The following is a 17447-nucleotide window of genomic DNA, read 5'->3' on the forward strand; positions in this document are numbered from 1 at the left end:
ATATTAGAAAGATGAAATCATGTCTGAAAGCTGAAATGTCAGTTATTAGCAAGGCTTTTGAAATTGTGGAAAGATCATTAATTCCTATGAATAATAACAAATGTTTCTCCTTTGGATAAGGCCACTGTGAAAGTCACTACTTGACCCTTGCAGATAAATGAAGTTGAATTAAGAAAATGACATTATACAATGGGCCAAAAATTCCAGAACCACTGTCACCACCCCCAAATGTGTGTGTGTGTGTGGTGGGGTGGGGGGAAGTCAAAAATCCATTAGAATTCCAAGTTGCATAGAGTTGTTTTTAAAAAACATATTCACATACAAAAACATATTTGAAAATGGCTAAAGAAAATACCTCAGAATCCATTTTCTTTTGAGCCATTTCTAGCTCCTGTTGTTTACTGGTCAGAATCTGATCTTGTAATACTCTGGCATTCTGTTCTTTAGAAAGTTGCTGCTGGGCATCGTTTCGCTGCTGCTCAACCTAGAGATAGATAACATGGAGGTATTTGTCTAAAAGCACTGAAAAAAAAGACTAAAAGGTTAATTAAGAGCAGAGCCTCTCTTGGCTGAGCATGGTGACTCACGCCTGTAATCCCAGCACTTTGGGAGGCCGGATCACGAGGTCAGGAGATGGAGACCATCCTGGCCAACATGGTAAAAGCTTGTCTCTACTAAAAATGCAAAAATTAGGCATGGTGGTGCATGCCTGTAGTCCCAGCTACTTGGGAGGTTGAAGCAGGAGAATCACTTGAACCCAGGAGGCAGAGGTTGCAATGAGAAAAGACTGCATCACTGCACTCCAGCCTGGGTAACAGAGTGAGACTCCGTCTAAAAAAAAAAGAAAAAAGAAAAAAAGAGCAGAGCCTCTCTTATAAAATGGTTAAAAGAAAGTGGCCTGTTAAAACACAAGAACTTTTATCCCTGAAGAATCACTCAAATCTTAATTGCATACATGACAGTTAAATTTGTCAAAGAGGAAAAATAGTTCTTAAATATGGGAAGATACAGCATTGTAAAATAAAATTTCTTTCAAAACATTTAACTAGTGTCATTATACTTTCAAAGCTATTTAGCCCGTATTTTAACATAAAAATGTGTAAACTTATTTAGTGATTAAACTCATCTTCCATTCTGAAAACATAGACTGAGCACCTATTTAGATGCCAAGGTTTACAATAAATAATTTTAGCTATAAATGTCATAGTTCATTTTTAAGAGGAGAAAAGAGTTTTGGTTTGTTTTAAAACTAAATGACATACATGAAGCCAAAAAAAGCATAAGCAATACTGATGAAACATAAAGTTAGAAACATGAAGTTTTTACCAAAGATGAATTTACCAGATCTAAGCTCTTTCTTACCATCCTCAATTCCTTAATGAGTTTTCTCAGAGTCCATTTAAGTCGTTGTGTCATTTCAGCCTTTTCCCTACATTCCTCTTCTTTTATTCTTAACTGTTCACTATGTTTATTACACAACATATCGCCATTTTCTCTCTTCTCTTTTTCTTGTCTTAAGGCAAGTCTGCAGTTAAATATGGATATTAAAATGTGTTTTGTTAGAAAATAAAAAAGTTTATTTTGTCATCTGGCTCTTCTATGTGGGTTTATAATCCTCGTAAAAACTCCTATGTTCTTGTTTCTTTTCTAGTTCTCATATTTTTAATTTCTCACTTCACTCTCTTCCAAGGGACATACATATTTGAGAGGTAGTGAGGAAAGAAATATTCTGTTAACTGGTAAGTTTCTGTTACTAGTAAACCTGAGAAGAGCATATTTGAAATTTTTCAGTAAAGTTACAAGTTGAAAGTTACTTCTTTTTCATGTTATGAAAATTGAAAATTAATTAATTAGAATAGATCATTTAGAGTTAGCTAATTTTAAAAAAGTTACTATTTACAAGCAAGTTTAGAAATTCACTAGAAATACATTTTCTTCTTTGTGAAATATTGGATGTATAGCCCTACAAATGATTTACAGTGTAAGATAACATCTTCAGATGTCATTCACACAACATGTATCTGCAGACTACTATAATCCAAGACTAGGCTAAGCTGTTTATTAACTGTTACCTCCATACTTTTTATGTCTCTCTTTTTGGTAACACTTTCAACTTATCTTCTTGATTCTTATGCATTTTATAAACAATGTTTAAATCCCTTTTGGAACCAGACAGGATCTAATATTTAATTTAAAAGTAAAGGACAGTTTCAACATCAAATTTGGAATTAATTTTATCTGCACAGGAAAGATGGGGAATAAACTAATCATCAATTACTTTCCATTTTACTTTTTATTTCATGCATATTTAGAATGAAACTGGGAAGTCCTAGCCAGAGCAATCAGTCAAGAGAAAGAAATAAAGGACATCCAAATTGGAAAAGAGAAAGTCAAACTATCTGTTTGCCCAAGACATAATCTTTTAGCTTAGAAAACCCTAAACACTCCTGGATTTGATCAATGGAATCAGTAAAAGTCTCAGGTTACAAAATCAATGTACACAAATCAGTAACACTAATATACATCAAGAATGGCCAAGGTGAGAATCAAATCAAGAACCGAATCCCTTTTATGACAGTGGCGGCAACAACAACAAAAACTTAACCTTTTAGAGATCTTTCACCTCCTTGGTAATCAAGATGAAAGATCTCTAAAAGGAGAACTAGAAAGCACTGCTGAAGAGCTCTTTCACAGGAAAAAAAGAAATCACAGATGACACAAACAAATGGAAATACGCCCTATGTTCATAGAAGAATCAATATATTGAAAATGACCATATTAACTAAAGCAATCTACAGATTCAATGCAATTCCTATCAAAATACTACTGTTATTCTTCATAAAATTAGAGAAAGTACTTCTAAAATTCACAGGGAATAAAAAGAAGAGCCTGAATAGCCAAAGCAATCCCAAGCAAAAAGAATGAAGCCAGAGGCATCACAATACCAGATTTCAAACCATACCACAAGCCTAAAGTAGCCAAAACAGCATGGTACTGGTACAAAAGCAGATACATAGACCAGTGGAACAGAATACAGAACCTAGAAATAAAGCCAAATATGTATAACCAACTGACCTTTCACAAAGTGCACAAAGACACAAACTGGGCAAAGGACACCCTATTCAATAAATGGTGTTGGGAAAAGTGAATAGCTATGTGTAGAAGAATGAAACTGGATCCCTATCTCTCACCATATATAAAAATTAACTCAAGATGGATTAGGCCTAACATGGTGGCTTACATTTATAATCCCAGCACTTTGGGAGGCCAACACAAGAGAATGGCTTGAGCCCAGGAGTTCAAGACCAGCCTGGGCAACACAGTGAGATCTCGTCTCTACCAAAAAAATATTTTTTAATTAAAAAAGAGATGGATTAAAAACTGAAATCTATAACCTGAAACCACAAAAAAAAAAATCTGGAAAGAAAGTGTAGGAGAAAACTCTTCTGGACACTGGGCTAGGCAAATTATTTATGACAAAGACCCCAGACCTAAAAGCAACAAAAACAAAAATAAATACATGGGACCTAAATGAAAAGGCGTCTGCACAGCAAAAGAAATAATCATCAGAGTAAACAGACAACCTACAGAATAGGAGAAAATATTTGCAAACTATGCATCTGACAAGGGGCAAACAAATCAGCAAGAAAAATACAAATAATCCCATCAAAAAGTGCACAAATGACATGAACAGACATTTCTCAAAAGAAGATGCACAAATGGCCAACAAATTTAAAAATTCCCAACATCACTAATATTCAGGGAAATGCAAACTAAAACAAGGAGATATCACCATACTCCAGCCAGCATCCTCACTATTAAAATGTTGAAAAACAATAGAAAGATGTTGGTGCAGATGTGGTGAAAAGGGAGTGCTTGCTTATACATTGCTGATGGGAAAGTAAACTAGTACAACCTCTATGAAAAACAGCAGGAAGATTTCTCAAAGAACCAAAATAGAGCTACCAATCAATCCAACAATCCCCTATTTGGTGTCCCAAAGGAAAAGAAATCATTACATCAAAAAGACTCCAGCAAATGTCTGTTTGTTTACTGCAGCACATTTTGCAATTGCAAAGATACAAAATCAACCTAAGTGTCCATCAACCAATGAATGGAATAAATAACATGTGGTATATATACACCATGGAGTACTACTCAGCCATAAGAAAAATGAAATAATGTCTTTTGCAGCAACTTGGAAGTGACTGGAGGCCATTATTCCAAGTGAAGTAACTCAGGACTGGAAAGCCAAATAAAAACACGTTCTCATTTATAACAGGGGGTTAAGCTATTCATGCATGTAACCAAAAACCATGTGTATCCCCTAAAGCTATGAAATAAGCCAAAATTCTGAAAAAGAATAAAACTGTATAAATTTTTTTAAAAATTACTTTGGGTTTAGAAAAGTGGCCAGTTCATGCTCTATTGATTGGACTGTAAATTAACACAAACATCCTTGAGAGAAATTAATATTGATCAAAGGTCTTTTGTAAAAAGTTCCTGTATTTCAACCTAATAATTCTATATTGGATAATTTATTCAAAGCAAACAGTTTAGGGATGCAAGATTTATATAAAAAAATGTTATGGGCTGGGCATGATGGCTCATGCCTGTAATATTAATGACTTGGGAGGCCAAGGCAGAAGGAATGCTTGAGGTTGGGAGTTGTAGATCATCTTGAGCAATGTAAAAACTTAAAAAGTTAGCCAGGCATGGGATCAGGCACCTGTAGTCCCAACTACTTAGGACGCTGAGGCAGGAGGATGAAGTTAAAGGCTGTAGGGAGGTATGATCACACCACTGAACTCCAGCCTCAGGCACAGAGACCCTGTGTCTATAAATAATAATAATGAAAAAAGATGCTCCTTATATCATTAATTATAAATACAAGATAATTTCAAAACTCAAATTGCAAATTGTTAAATGAATAACAAGATTTCATATGGTGGACTTCTACATGGCCATTAAGATTGCAAAGAATATGCATTTATTTATTAGCAGAAGAGTTCACAGTTAATAATTTACTATTTTCAAGAATTTCATGTTCCACAAGACCAAGAAGGTTTCTCCCATTAATCCCCAGAAGGCAAGTCAGAAATCACAAGAATTCTAATATATTATCTTTAGTATAAATATTTCTTTAAAACTAGAATGTGGCACATATATACCATGGAATACTATGCAGTCATAAAAAATGAGTTCATGTCCTTTGCAGGGACATGGATGAAGCTGGAAACCATCATTCTCAGCAAACTGACTAAGAACAGAAAGCCAAACACCTCATGTTCTCACTCATTAAGTGGGTGTTGAACAATCGGAACACATGGACACAGGGAGGGGAACATTACACACCAGGGCCTATTTGGGGGTTTGGGGTCTATGGAAGGGATATCAGGAGGTTGAGGGACTAGGGGAGAGATGACATTAGGAGAGATATCCAATGTAGATGATGGGGGGATGGATGCAGCAAACCAACATGGCACGTGTATACCTATGTAACAAACCTGCACGTTCTGCACGTGTACCCCAGAATTTAAGTATAATAATAAACAAAACAAACAAATAAAAAAGTAGAGTGTCATACCTCAAACTGCCCAGCTCCTGTTCCCATTCAATTTTCTGATGCTCTAACTGTAATTTTGTGTCTTTTGTTTCAGATAGCTCCTTTTGTAGTACACTAACCGTATTTCCCATGTGTTTAATTTCTGCTGTAAGTCGTTCACAGTTATTATTCTTAAGTTCCAGGAAGTGTTCATATAAATGAAATGCATCCTTGATTCTTGATAGGCTAACAGAATCTGTGTCAGGGAGAAAACAAGGTAGAAATAAAACATATGAATACTTTTTAGGTAAAAAGGACTGTGCATTTGTAAACACTGTCTCCTTCATACACAGAACAAATATGCACTGAGTGCCTACAGTGTAGCAGACATTCCACTAAGTTCTGCAGATAAAACAGACGAGACCTCTACTCTCATTTAGTCTTAAGTGTAGTGGGGAACAAAGACAACAAAAGTGACAATTACAAATTCAGGTAGATGGTGTAAGAAAACAGAGTTCCATGATCACATAGGAGAATTTCATCATACTGGGCCCACGAAAGATTTCCCTGAGGAAGAGATGACTACACCAAGAAACGAAGGGTGAGAAGGAAGCACTTAAGCAAAGGGGCAGAAAAGCATTCTAGCAGTCGACAGCAGGTGCCGAAGCTCTGCTGCAATTTGCTTCTGGCCACGATGGACAGCAAGTGCTGGTTTACCTTCTTGCCTGAAATAACCAAAAGGAAAACAGAAAAAATATATTATACAATGATTTACCAGGCAGTGGACTTCAGGTAATGAAGGCAATGATCCCGTAAGACAGGAAACAAATGGAATTCATACCAACGCTCCAGCTCCCTGCCTTCACAGAGTTTCCAGGCTATCACACAGAGAGAAAAAACTGACAAAGAGTCTACCAGATTCCCTGAGATGAGATGATGAAGCTGAGAGTCTGGTAAAGCCAAGGCAGACAGAGATCGCAAAACAGAACACTGGAAAGGAGACAAAGTACAGGGAAAGAACACTGAAGATCTGCAAAAATACCACCTGGGTATCTAGCAGTGCATGTGTGCCAGAAAACTGCCCCAGACCAAGGGGAAGAAACATCTAAAAAAAATTGGAAAGAAACATGCCTGCTGCTCACAAGTTGCCAAAAAGAGTGTCCACTCCCATGAGTGATGCTGGGAAAACTCAGACTTCACATGAGAATGAATAGAGCCGTCACAAAGATCTTGCTTCAGGAGTGGGAAACTCAACCAAATCATAAAACATAAAAGGAAGACGGGAAAGATCAAACTGTTCATATGCAACTCAACCGTATATCAAAATTAAGCTCAAGCAGATTGGCAGAGGCATGGAAGAGATATATATTTTTTAAAGCAAAATACTCTTGTAGAGATTCAAATTACAATGTCAGGAATGAAAACTACAATAATGGAAGTGAACACAGATTAGACATCATCAAAGAGAAGTTTCATAAATTTGAGACATCAGCGAACTACGAGAAAACTTCAAGCAGGAATAAGTCCCGAAAGAGGGAAAAAGAGAGACAAAAATATATATATATAAAGAGAATGGCCAAAACTTTTTAAATTTAAAGAAAACTATAACCCTACAAATCCAGAAGTGTCTGGCTGGGAGAGAGGAAATAAAAGTACATTATTCTAATTTTCCTTTTTCAAGAAATGTCAATTGGTTTTGGGGAACAGGTGGTCTTTGGTTACATGAATAAATTTTTTAGTAGTGGTTTCTGAGATTTTGGTGCACCCAAGCATCACTCAAGCAGCATATACAATATCCAATCACCCCCACACACACACTTTGCCCCCAAGTCCCCAACCTCCACTGTATCATTCTTATGTCCTTGCATCCTCATAGCATAGACGAGTAAGAACATATGATGTTTGGTTTTTCATTTGTAATTTTCTTATGCCATATGTGGCATGGCATAATATTTTTGAAGATGGACTGTGATCAGTTAAAATCATACACTATAAATTGTAGTGCAACCACTGAGATAGAAAAAATAGTTATCACTAATAAGCCATAAAAGGGAGATTAAAAATAAATCACAAAAATTACTAGACTAATTGAGAAGAAAGCAGAAAAAGAAGAGAACAAAGAACTGCAGGGATCAATGGAAATCAAAAAGCATGATGACAGATAAACCTAACTGTATTAATAAGCATATTATAAATGAAACTGAAAAGCCGGGCGCGGTGGCTCAAGCCTGTAATCCCAGCACTTTGGGAGGCCGAGGCGGGTGGATCACGAGGTCGAGAGATCGAGACCATCCTGGTCAACATGGTGAAACCCCGTCTCTCCTAAAAATACAAAAAATTAGCTGGGCATGGTGGTGCGTGCCTGTAATCCCAGCTACTCAGGAGGCTGAGGCAGGAGAATTGCCTGAGCCCAGGAGGCGGAGGTTGCGGTGAGCCGAGATCGCGCCATTGCACTCCAGCCTGGGTAACAAGAGCGAAACTCCGTCTCAAAAAAAAAAAAAAAAACAAAAAAAAAAACAAAAAAAAAAAAATAAAATAAATGAAACTGGCCTAAAAATCTCATGTAAAAGGCAGATTATCAGATTGGATAAAAATGCAAGAACCTACTACATGCTTCCTATTAAAAAAAAAAAAAAAAAAGAACTTTAGGCTGGGTGCAGTGGCCCACACCTATAATCCCAGTACATTGGGAGGCTGAGACAGGAGGATCACAAGGTCAGGAGTTCAAGACCAGCCTGGCCAACATGGTGAAACCCTGTCTCTACTAAAAATACACTGGGTGTAGTGGCATGCAACTGTAACCCCCAGCTACTCAGGAGGCTGAGGCAGGAGAATCACTTGAACCCAGGAGGCAGAGGTTACAGTAAGCCAAGGTTGTGTCACTGCACTCCAGCCAGGCAACAGAGTGAGACTCTGTTTCAAAAAAAAAAAAAGGGAAGAAAGAAAAGAAAAACACTTTAAATTTAAAAACACAAATTGTTCAGAAGGACGGAAAAAGATATAGCAGGTTAAGAGTTGACAAAAGAAGCCTGAGAAGAAATGGCTATGTTAACACCAAAGTAAATTTCACAGCAAAAATATTTACCAGCTATAAACAGTCATTTCCTCATGACTTTTAACAGTTCAGTTAATCAAGAACATATAATCTTAAATGACTGCATACCTAATAACAGCTTCAAAATATATGAGGCAAAAATTGATAGAACAAATAGACAAATTCACAAGTACGGTCTGACATTTGAATATTACTCAGTAAGTGATAAAACAAGGGAGCAGCAAATCAGCAAGAAGGGGTAGACTTGAACACCACCATGCTTCTCTAGTACTCGGGGAGCACTTTCCAAAACACAACACATTCTAGGTTCTGCAATCAAGCTTAGTAAAAGAACTAAGTCAGAAGGATTTAACTCATACAAAGTATGTTCTCTGACCACAAAGCAATCAAATCAGAAATCAGTAACAAAATATCTCATCAAAATATTCAAAAAGTAACACATATCTAAATAACCCTAGGTCAAACACATGATGCAAAGAGAAATTAAGAGTATTGTGAACGAAATGAAAATACTACATATCAACATCTGTGAAACAGCCACAACAGTACTTAAAATTTTTTTAGCACTTAATGTCTATATTAGAACTTTCAAGTCAATGGTCTTGACTTCTATCTTAAGCAACCCACCCCCCAAAAAAAAAAAGAAGAAGAAACTAAAAAAAGAACAAATTAAACCCAAAGCAAGCAGAGGAAATGACATAATAAACATACGCCGACTCCGGCACGCCAGGCCCAAACGCAGCTTCTCGGCTTAAGCACCTCCACTTGCAGCGGCCGATTCCGAGGCCACCTCCAGCAATGGCCTTTGCAAATCTGCAGAAAGTGCTCATCAGTGACAGCCTGGACCCTTGCTGAAGGAGGATCTTGCAAAATGGAGGGCTGCAGGTGATGGAGAAGAAGAACCTTAGCAGAGAGGAGCTGATCGCCAAGCTGCAGTTCATGGGAACAGAGCTGAATGGAAAGACCCTGGGAATTCTTGGCCTGGGAAGGATTGGGAGAGAGGTGGCTACCCAGATGCAGTCCTTTGGGATGAAGACGATAGGGTATGACCCCATCATTTCCCCAGAGGTCTCGGCCTCCTTTGGTGTTTCAGCAGCTGCCCCTGGAGATCTGGCCTCTCTGTGATTTCATCACTGTGCACACTCCTCTCCTGCCCTCTACCACAGGCTTATCGAATGACAGCACCTGAGCCCAGTGCAAGAAGTGGGTACATGTGGTGAACTGCGCTCGCAGAGGGATCGTGGATGATGGCAGCCTGCTCCGGGCCATGCAGTCAGACCAGTGTGCTCGGGCTGCGCTGGACGTGTTTACAGAAGAGCCACCACATTCTCATGGTCCACTAAGGGACCGAACCTTGGTGGACCATGAGAATGTCATCAGCTGTTCCCACCTGGGCGCCAGCACCAAGGAGGTGCAGAGCCACTGTGGGGAGGAAATTGCTGTTCAGTTCGTGGACATGGTGAAGGGGAAATCTCTCACAGGGGTTGTAAATGCCCAGGCCCTTACCAGCGCCTTCTCTCCACATACTAAGCCTTGGATTGGTCTGGCAGAAGCTCTGGGGACACTGATGCAAGCCTGGGCTGGGTCTCCCAAAGGGACTATCCAGGTGATAACACAAGGAACATCCCTGAAGAATGCTGGGAACTGCCTAAGCCCTGCAGTCATGGTCGGCCTCTTGAAGGCGGCTTCCAAGCAGGCGGATGTGGACCTGGTGAACGCCAAGCTGCTGGTGAAAGAGGTTGGCCTCAATGTCACCACCTCCCACAGCCCGGCACCACCAGGGGAGCAGGGCTTTGGGGAATGTCTCCTGGCCGTGGCCCTGGCAGGCGCCCCTTACCTGGCTGTGGGTTTGGTCCAGGGCACCACACCTGTGCTGCAGGGGCTCAGTGGAGCTGTCCTCAGGCCAGAAGTGCCTCTCTGCAGGGGCCTGCCCCTGCTCCTATTCCAGACTCAGGCTTCTGACCCTGCAATGCTGCCTACTATGACTGGCCTCCTGGCAGAGGCAGGCATGCGGCTGCTGTCCTACCAGACTTTACTGGTGTCAGACGGGGAGACCTGGCACGTCATGGGCATCTCCTCCTTGCTGCCCAGCCTGGAAGCGTGGAAGTAGCATGTGACCGAGGCCTTCCACTTCTACTTCTAACCTTGGGGCTCACGGGTCCCCACCTCTGGGGCTTTTCTGAAGAAACCTACCCACTGTGATCAACAGGGAGAGAAGATCCACATTCCTGGGCTGAACACACAGGCCTCTGACACTGCTTACACGGCGCTCATCTGACCCTGTAGTACAGCAATAACCATCTAATAAAGACCCTACCAGCAATAAATAAATGAATAAATAAACATATGCCATGGTTGACATTTGCATCTTCCCAGAACTTAAGTTTATGTTATTAAGCTTATGCTGAAACTTAATCACAGAGGTGATGTTATCAGAAGGTGGGGCTTTGTGGAGGTAATTAGCTCCTGGGAGCCAAGCCTCATGAATGCGATTAGTGCTCTTATATAATAGAACCCAGAGGGCTCATTTACCCATTCTGCCATGTGAGGACACAGGGGGCAAAAAGGGATCTATGAACCTGGAATTGGTCCCTCACCAGACACCAAATTTGCCATCACCTGGATGCTGGACTTCCGTGAGAAATCTATTTCTGTTGTTTATAAGCCACCCAGTCTACAGTATTTTGTTATAGCGGGCCGAACAGACCATAACATCAAAGATGAAACCAATAAAACAGAAAAACAATAGGTAAAAAAACTGATTAAAACCAAACAGTTTGAGGAGGTCAAAAAAAGTGATAAAACTATCTAGTCAGGTTGATCATAAAAAAGAAGATGCAAATTACTAATTTCAGAAACATAGCAATATGATATTTTATAGATTCTACAGACACTAAAAGAATAGCAATATAATAAGGTCAGCTTTATGTGACTAAACATGACAACTTTGATGAAACCGACACTTTCCTTGAAAAATAAAAACTACCACAGTTCAATCAAGAAGGAATAACCTGAACTGTTCTATATCTATAAAAGAAAACAAGGCATAAGTAAAGCCTTCCTAGAAAGGAAACTCCAGGCCCAGATAGCTATGGTCTGGTGAATTCTACCAAATATTTAATAAGTAATATGACAATTTTACATGGCCTCTCCCCTAGCCCTCAAAAAGGAAAAAAAAAAAAAAGGAGAAATACAACTCATCCTGTCACTCTAGCATTACCCTGAACCAAAATCTGACAATGATACTACAAAAAAGAAAAACTCCCTCATGAACGTGGACATAAAAATTTAACCACTTTCTGAAGAAACCAAGATACCCTCCTTTAGGTGACAGAACCACCTCTGGTACAGCCATGCAATAATGAGCTATCATGTCATGAGAAGACATGAAGGAACCACAAAGGCATATTACCAAGTGAAATATGCAGTCTAAAGGCTGCACATTGTAGAATACCAACTATATGACATTTTAGAAAAGGCAAAACTATAGAGACAGTAAAAAATAATCAGTGGTAGCCAGGAGTTGGGGAAGGTGGGAAAAGATGAACAGACGGAGCACAAAGGAGTTTTAAAACTCTGAAACTACTTTGGATACTACTACAATGATAAATACATGTCCTTATACCTTTGTCTAAATTCACAGCAATTAAGACACCAAGACTGAACTCTAATATAAACTATGGACTTTGGGTGATTATGATATGCCAATTCAGGATCATCAATGAGATCAACTGTACCACTCTGGTGAGGGAGACCGATCATTGTGGAGGCTATGAACGTGTGGGAAGCAGGTAGTAAAGGGATAATCTTTGTGTCTTACTTTCAGTTTTGCTGTGAAGCTAAAGCTACTCTAAAAGATAGCCTTCTAAAAAATTCTAAATAAAATTTTGGCAAATCTAATATATTAGAAGGATAATACATCATAAACAAGTGAGGTTGATCCCAAAACATAGGGTTGGTTTTACATCAGTTATTCATGACATTAACAAACTAAAAGAGAAGAATCATATGACCATCTCAGTAGATATAGGCATTTGATTAAATACAACATTCATTCCTGATTTTAAAAAAAATTCCTCTTAGTAACTGAAGAATACAAGGGAAGGCCATCAGCATGATAAAGAGCATCTCTGATAAATCTACAACTAACACGCATCATGATGAAAAACTGAATGCTTTCCCTGTAAGATCAGGAACACAGGAATGTCTCCTTTCACTATTTGAGCAGCATTGTACTGAAGCCAGTGAAGTTAGGCAAGAAAAGGAAATAAAAGCTATCTGGGTTGAAAAGAAGAAGTAAAACTGTCTTTATTCACAATCATGATCACATAATAGGGACGGGTAAAATCCAACCTGTGGGGAAGCTTCTTATTTTTACAAATAAAGTTTTATTGGAATGCAGCTCTGTTGTTTTTAAAATATATTTTATTGCACTTTAGGTTCTGGGGTACATGTGCAGAACATGCAGGATTGTTGCACAAGTACACATATGGCAATGTGGTCTGCTGTCTCCATCCCCCCGTCACCTATATCTAGCATGTCTCCCCAGGTTATCCCTCCCCAAACTCTCTACCCGCACTGTCCCTCCCTTATTCCCTGGCAACAGACCCCAGAATGTGATGCTCCCCCCCGTGTCCATGTGTTCTCATTGTTCAACATCTCCTTATGAGAACATGTGGTGTTGGATTTTCTATTCTTGTGTCAGTTTGCTGAGAATGATGGTTTCCAGATTCATCCATGTCCCTATAAAGGACACAAACTCATCATTTTTTATGGCTGTACAGTATTCCATGGTGTATATGTGCCACATTTTCCTTGTCCCATCTATCACTGATGTGCATTTGGGTTGGTTCCAGGTCTTTGCTATTGTAAACAGTGCCACAATGAACATACATGTGCATGTGTCTTTATAATAGAATGATGTATAATCCTCTGGATATATACCCAGTAATGGGATTGCCGGGTCAAATGGAATTTTTGTTTCTAGGTCCTTGAGGAAGCACCACACTCTCTTCCCCAATGGCTGAATTAATTTACACTCCCACCAACAGTGTAAAAGTGTTCCTATTTCTCCACATCCTCTCCAGCATCTGTTGTCTCCAGATTTTTTAATGATCATCATTCTAAGCAGCATGAGATGGTATCTCAACATGGTTTTGATTTGCATTTATCTGATGACCAGTGATAATGAGCACTTTTTCATAGGTTTACTGGTCTCATATATGTCTTCTTTTGAAAAAAGTCTGTTCATATCCTTTGCCCACTTTTAAATGGGTTTGTTTTTTTCTTGTAAATCTGTTTTCGTTCTTTGTAGATTCTGGATATTAACCCTTTGTCAGATGGGTAAATTGCAAAAACTTTTTCCCGTTCCGTTGGTGGCTGCTTCACTCTAATGATTATTTCTTTTGCTGTGTAGAAGCTCTGGAGTTTAATTAAATTCCATTTGTCTATTTTGGCTTTTGTTGTCAATGCTTTTGGTATTTTAGACATGAAGTCCTTGCCTATGCCTATGTCCTGAATGGTTTTGCCTAGATTTTCTTCTAGGGTTTTTATGGTGTTAGGTCTTATGTTTAAGTCTTTAATCCATCTGGAGTTAATTTTAGTGTAAAGTGTCAGGAAAGGATCCAGTTTCTGCTTTCTGCACATGGCTAGCCAGTTTTCCCAACACCATTTATTAAACAGGGAATCCTTTCCCCATTGCTTGTTTTTGTTAGGTTTGTCAAAGATCAGATGGTTGTAGATGTGTGGCATTGCCTCCAAGGCCTCTGCTCTGTTTCATTGGTCTATATCTCTGTTTTGGTACCAGTACCATGCTGTTTTGATTACTGTTGCCTTGTAGTATAGTTTGAAGTCAGGTAGCATGATGCCTCCAGCTTTGTTCTTTTTGCTTAGAACTGACTTGGCTATGCGGGCTCTCTTTTGGTTCCATATGAAGTTTAAGGTGGTTTTTTCCAGTTCTGTGAAGAGGCTGTCATAGGTAGCTTGATGGGAATAGTGTTGAATCTATAAATTACTTTGGGCAGTATGGACATTTTCACAATATTGATTCTTCCTAACCATAAGCATGGAATGTTTTTCCATCTGTTTGTGTCCTCTCTTATTTCCTTGAGCAGTGGTTCGTAGTTCTCCTTGAAGAGATCCTTTACATCCTTTGTTAGTTGTATTCCTAGGTATTTGATTCTCTTTGTAGCAATTGTGAATGACAGTTCATTCTTGATTTGGCTCTCTGTTTGTCTGTTATTGGTGTATAGGAATGCTTGTGATATCTGCACATTGATTTTGTATCCTGAGACATTGCTGAAGAAGCTTATCAGTAAGGAGATTTTGGGCTGAGATGATAGGATCTTCTAAATATACAATCACATCGTCTGCAAATAGAGACAATATGACTTCCTCCTTTCCTATTTGAATATCCTTTGATTGCTCTGGCTAGAACTTCCAATACTCTATTGAATAGGAGTGGTGAGAGAGGGCATCCTTGTCTAGTGCTAGATTTCAAAGAGAATGCTTCCAGTTTTGCCCATTCAGCATGATATTGGCTGTGGGTTTGTCATAATTAGCTTTTGTTATTTTGAGATATGCTCCGTTGATATCTAGTTTATTCAGAGTTTTTACATTAAGGGCTGCTGAATTTTGTTGAAGGCCTTCTCTGCACCTATTGAGATGATCATGTGGTTTTTGTCTTTGGTTCTGTTTATGTGGTGAATTATATTTACAGATTTGAGTATGTTGAACCAGACTTGCATCCCTGGGATGAAGCCTACTTGATCATGGTGGATAAGCTTTTTGATGTGCTGTTACAATCAGTTTGCCATTATTTTATTAAAGATTTTTGCTTCTACGTTCATCACAGATATTGGCCTGAAGTTTTCTTTTCATGCTAAGTCTCTGCCGGGTTTTGGTATCAGGATGATGTTGGTCTCATAAAATGATTTGGGAAGGATTCCCTCTTTTTGGATTGTTTGGAATAATTTCGGAAGGAGTGGTCCTAGCTCCTCTTTGTATGTCTGGTAGAATTCAGCTGTGAACCCATCTGGACCTGGGCTTTTTTTGTTGTTGTTGGTAGGCTATTAATTGCTACCTCAACTTCAGACCTTGTTATTGGTCTATTCAGGGTTTTGACGTCTTCCTGGTTTAGGCCTGGGAGGGTGCAAGTGTCCAGGAATTTATCTATTTCTTCTAGGTTTACTGGTTTATGTGCATAGAGTTGTTTGTAGTAATCTCTGATGGTAGTTTGTATTTCTGTGGAATTGGTGGTGATATCCCCTTTATTGTTTTTTATTGCATCTATTTGATTCTTCTCTCTTTTTTAAATTAATCTGGCTAGTGGTCCATCTATTTTGTTGATCTTTTCAAAAAAACTAGCTCCTGAATTTATTAATTTTAAAGGGTTTTTTGTGTCTCTATCTCTTTCAGTTATGCTCTGATCTTAGTTATTTCTTGTCTTCTGCTAGCTTTTGAGTTTTTTGATCTTGCACCTCTAGCTCTTTCAATTTTGATGACAGGGTGTCGATTTTAGATCTTTCCTTGATTCTCATGTGGGCATTTATTGCCATAAATTTTCCTCTAGATACTGCTTTAAATGTGTCCCAGAGATTCTGGTATGTTGTGTCTTCATTCTTGTTGGTTTTGAAGATCTTTATTTCTGCCTTCATTTTATTGTTTATCCAGTCCACATTCAAGAGCCAATTGTTTGGTTTCCATGAAGTTGTGCAGTTCTGAGTTAGTTTCTTAATCCTAAGTTCTAATTTGATTGCACTGTGGTCTGAAAGACTGTTATGATTTCCCTTCTTTTGCATTTGCTGAGGAGTGATTTACTTCCAATTATGTGGTCAGTTTTAGAGGTATGATGTGGTGCTGAGAAGAATGTATATTCTATGGATTTGGGGTAGAGAGTTCTGCAAATATCTGTTAGATTTGCTTGGTCCAGATCTGAGTTCAAGTCCTGGATATCCTTGTTAATTTTCTGTCTTGTTGATCTGTCTAATATTGACAGTGGAGTGTTAAAGTCTACCACTATAATTATGTAGGGAGTCTAAGTTTCTTTGTAGTCTGTTAAGAACTTGCTTTAGGTATCTGGATGCTCCTGTATTGGGTGCATATATATTTAGGATCATTAGCTCTTCTTGTGGCATTGACCCTCTTACCATTATGTAATGCCCTTCAGCCCATTTACATTTAAGGTTAATATTGTTATGTGTGAATTTGATCCTGCCATTTTGATGCTAGCTGGCTGTTTTGCCCATTAGTTGATGCAGTTTCTTCATTGTGTCAATGCTCTTTACCATTTGGTATGTTTTTGGAGTAGCTGGTACTGGTTGTTCCTTTCTATGTTTAGTGCTTCTTATTGTAAGGCAGGACTGGTGGTGATGAAATCTCTCAGCAACTGCTCGTTCGTAAAGGATTTTATTTCTCCATCACTTATGAAGCTTAGTTTGGCTGGATATGAAAAGTTCTAGATTGAAAGTTCTTTTCTTTAAGGATGTTGAATATTGGCCTCTACTCTCTTCTGGCTTGTAGGGTTTCCACCGAGAGATCCTCTGAGTCTCATGGGCTTCCCTTTGTGGGTAACCCGACCTTTCTCTCTGGCTGCCCTTAGCATTTTTTTCTTCATTTCAACGCTGGTGAATCTAACAATTATGTTCCTTGGGGTTGCTCTTCTTGAGGAATATCTTTGTGTTGGTCTCTGTATTTCCTGGACTTGAATATTGGCCTGCCTTGCTAAGTTGGGGAAGTTCTCCTGGATAATATCCTGAAGAGTGTTTTCCAGCTTGGATTCACTCTCTCTGTCACATTCAGTTACACCTATCAAATGTAGATTAGGTCTTTTCACATAATCCCTTATTT

At 38.9% G+C, this 17447-nt stretch overlaps 1 protein-coding gene and 1 pseudogene across 3 annotated transcripts in view; one reads left to right on the forward strand and one right to left on the reverse strand.

The window, feature by feature from the left end:
- The window catches only part of LOC101028617 (coiled-coil domain-containing protein 144A-like), a 96990-nt gene that overhangs the window by 33920 nt on the left and 45623 nt on the right, over positions 1–17447 (reverse strand). For all 3 annotated transcript variants that reach the window (XM_074388337.1, XM_074388336.1, XM_074388335.1), the window contains 3 exons: positions 5588–5801; positions 1363–1525; positions 356–484 (listed from right to left, as the gene is read on the reverse strand). In XM_074388337.1, the coding sequence (XP_074244438.1) occupies positions 356–484; positions 1363–1525; positions 5588–5801 (506 nt within the window). The remainder of the gene's footprint in view (positions 1–355; positions 485–1362; positions 1526–5587; positions 5802–17447) is intronic.
- On the forward strand, positions 9539–10808 carry LOC104651616 (D-3-phosphoglycerate dehydrogenase pseudogene; annotated as a pseudogene).

Source organism: Saimiri boliviensis, chromosome 17 (genome assembly GCF_048565385.1).
Source record: "Saimiri boliviensis isolate mSaiBol1 chromosome 17, mSaiBol1.pri, whole genome shotgun sequence".
NCBI lineage: Eukaryota > Metazoa > Chordata > Mammalia > Primates > Cebidae > Saimiri > Saimiri boliviensis.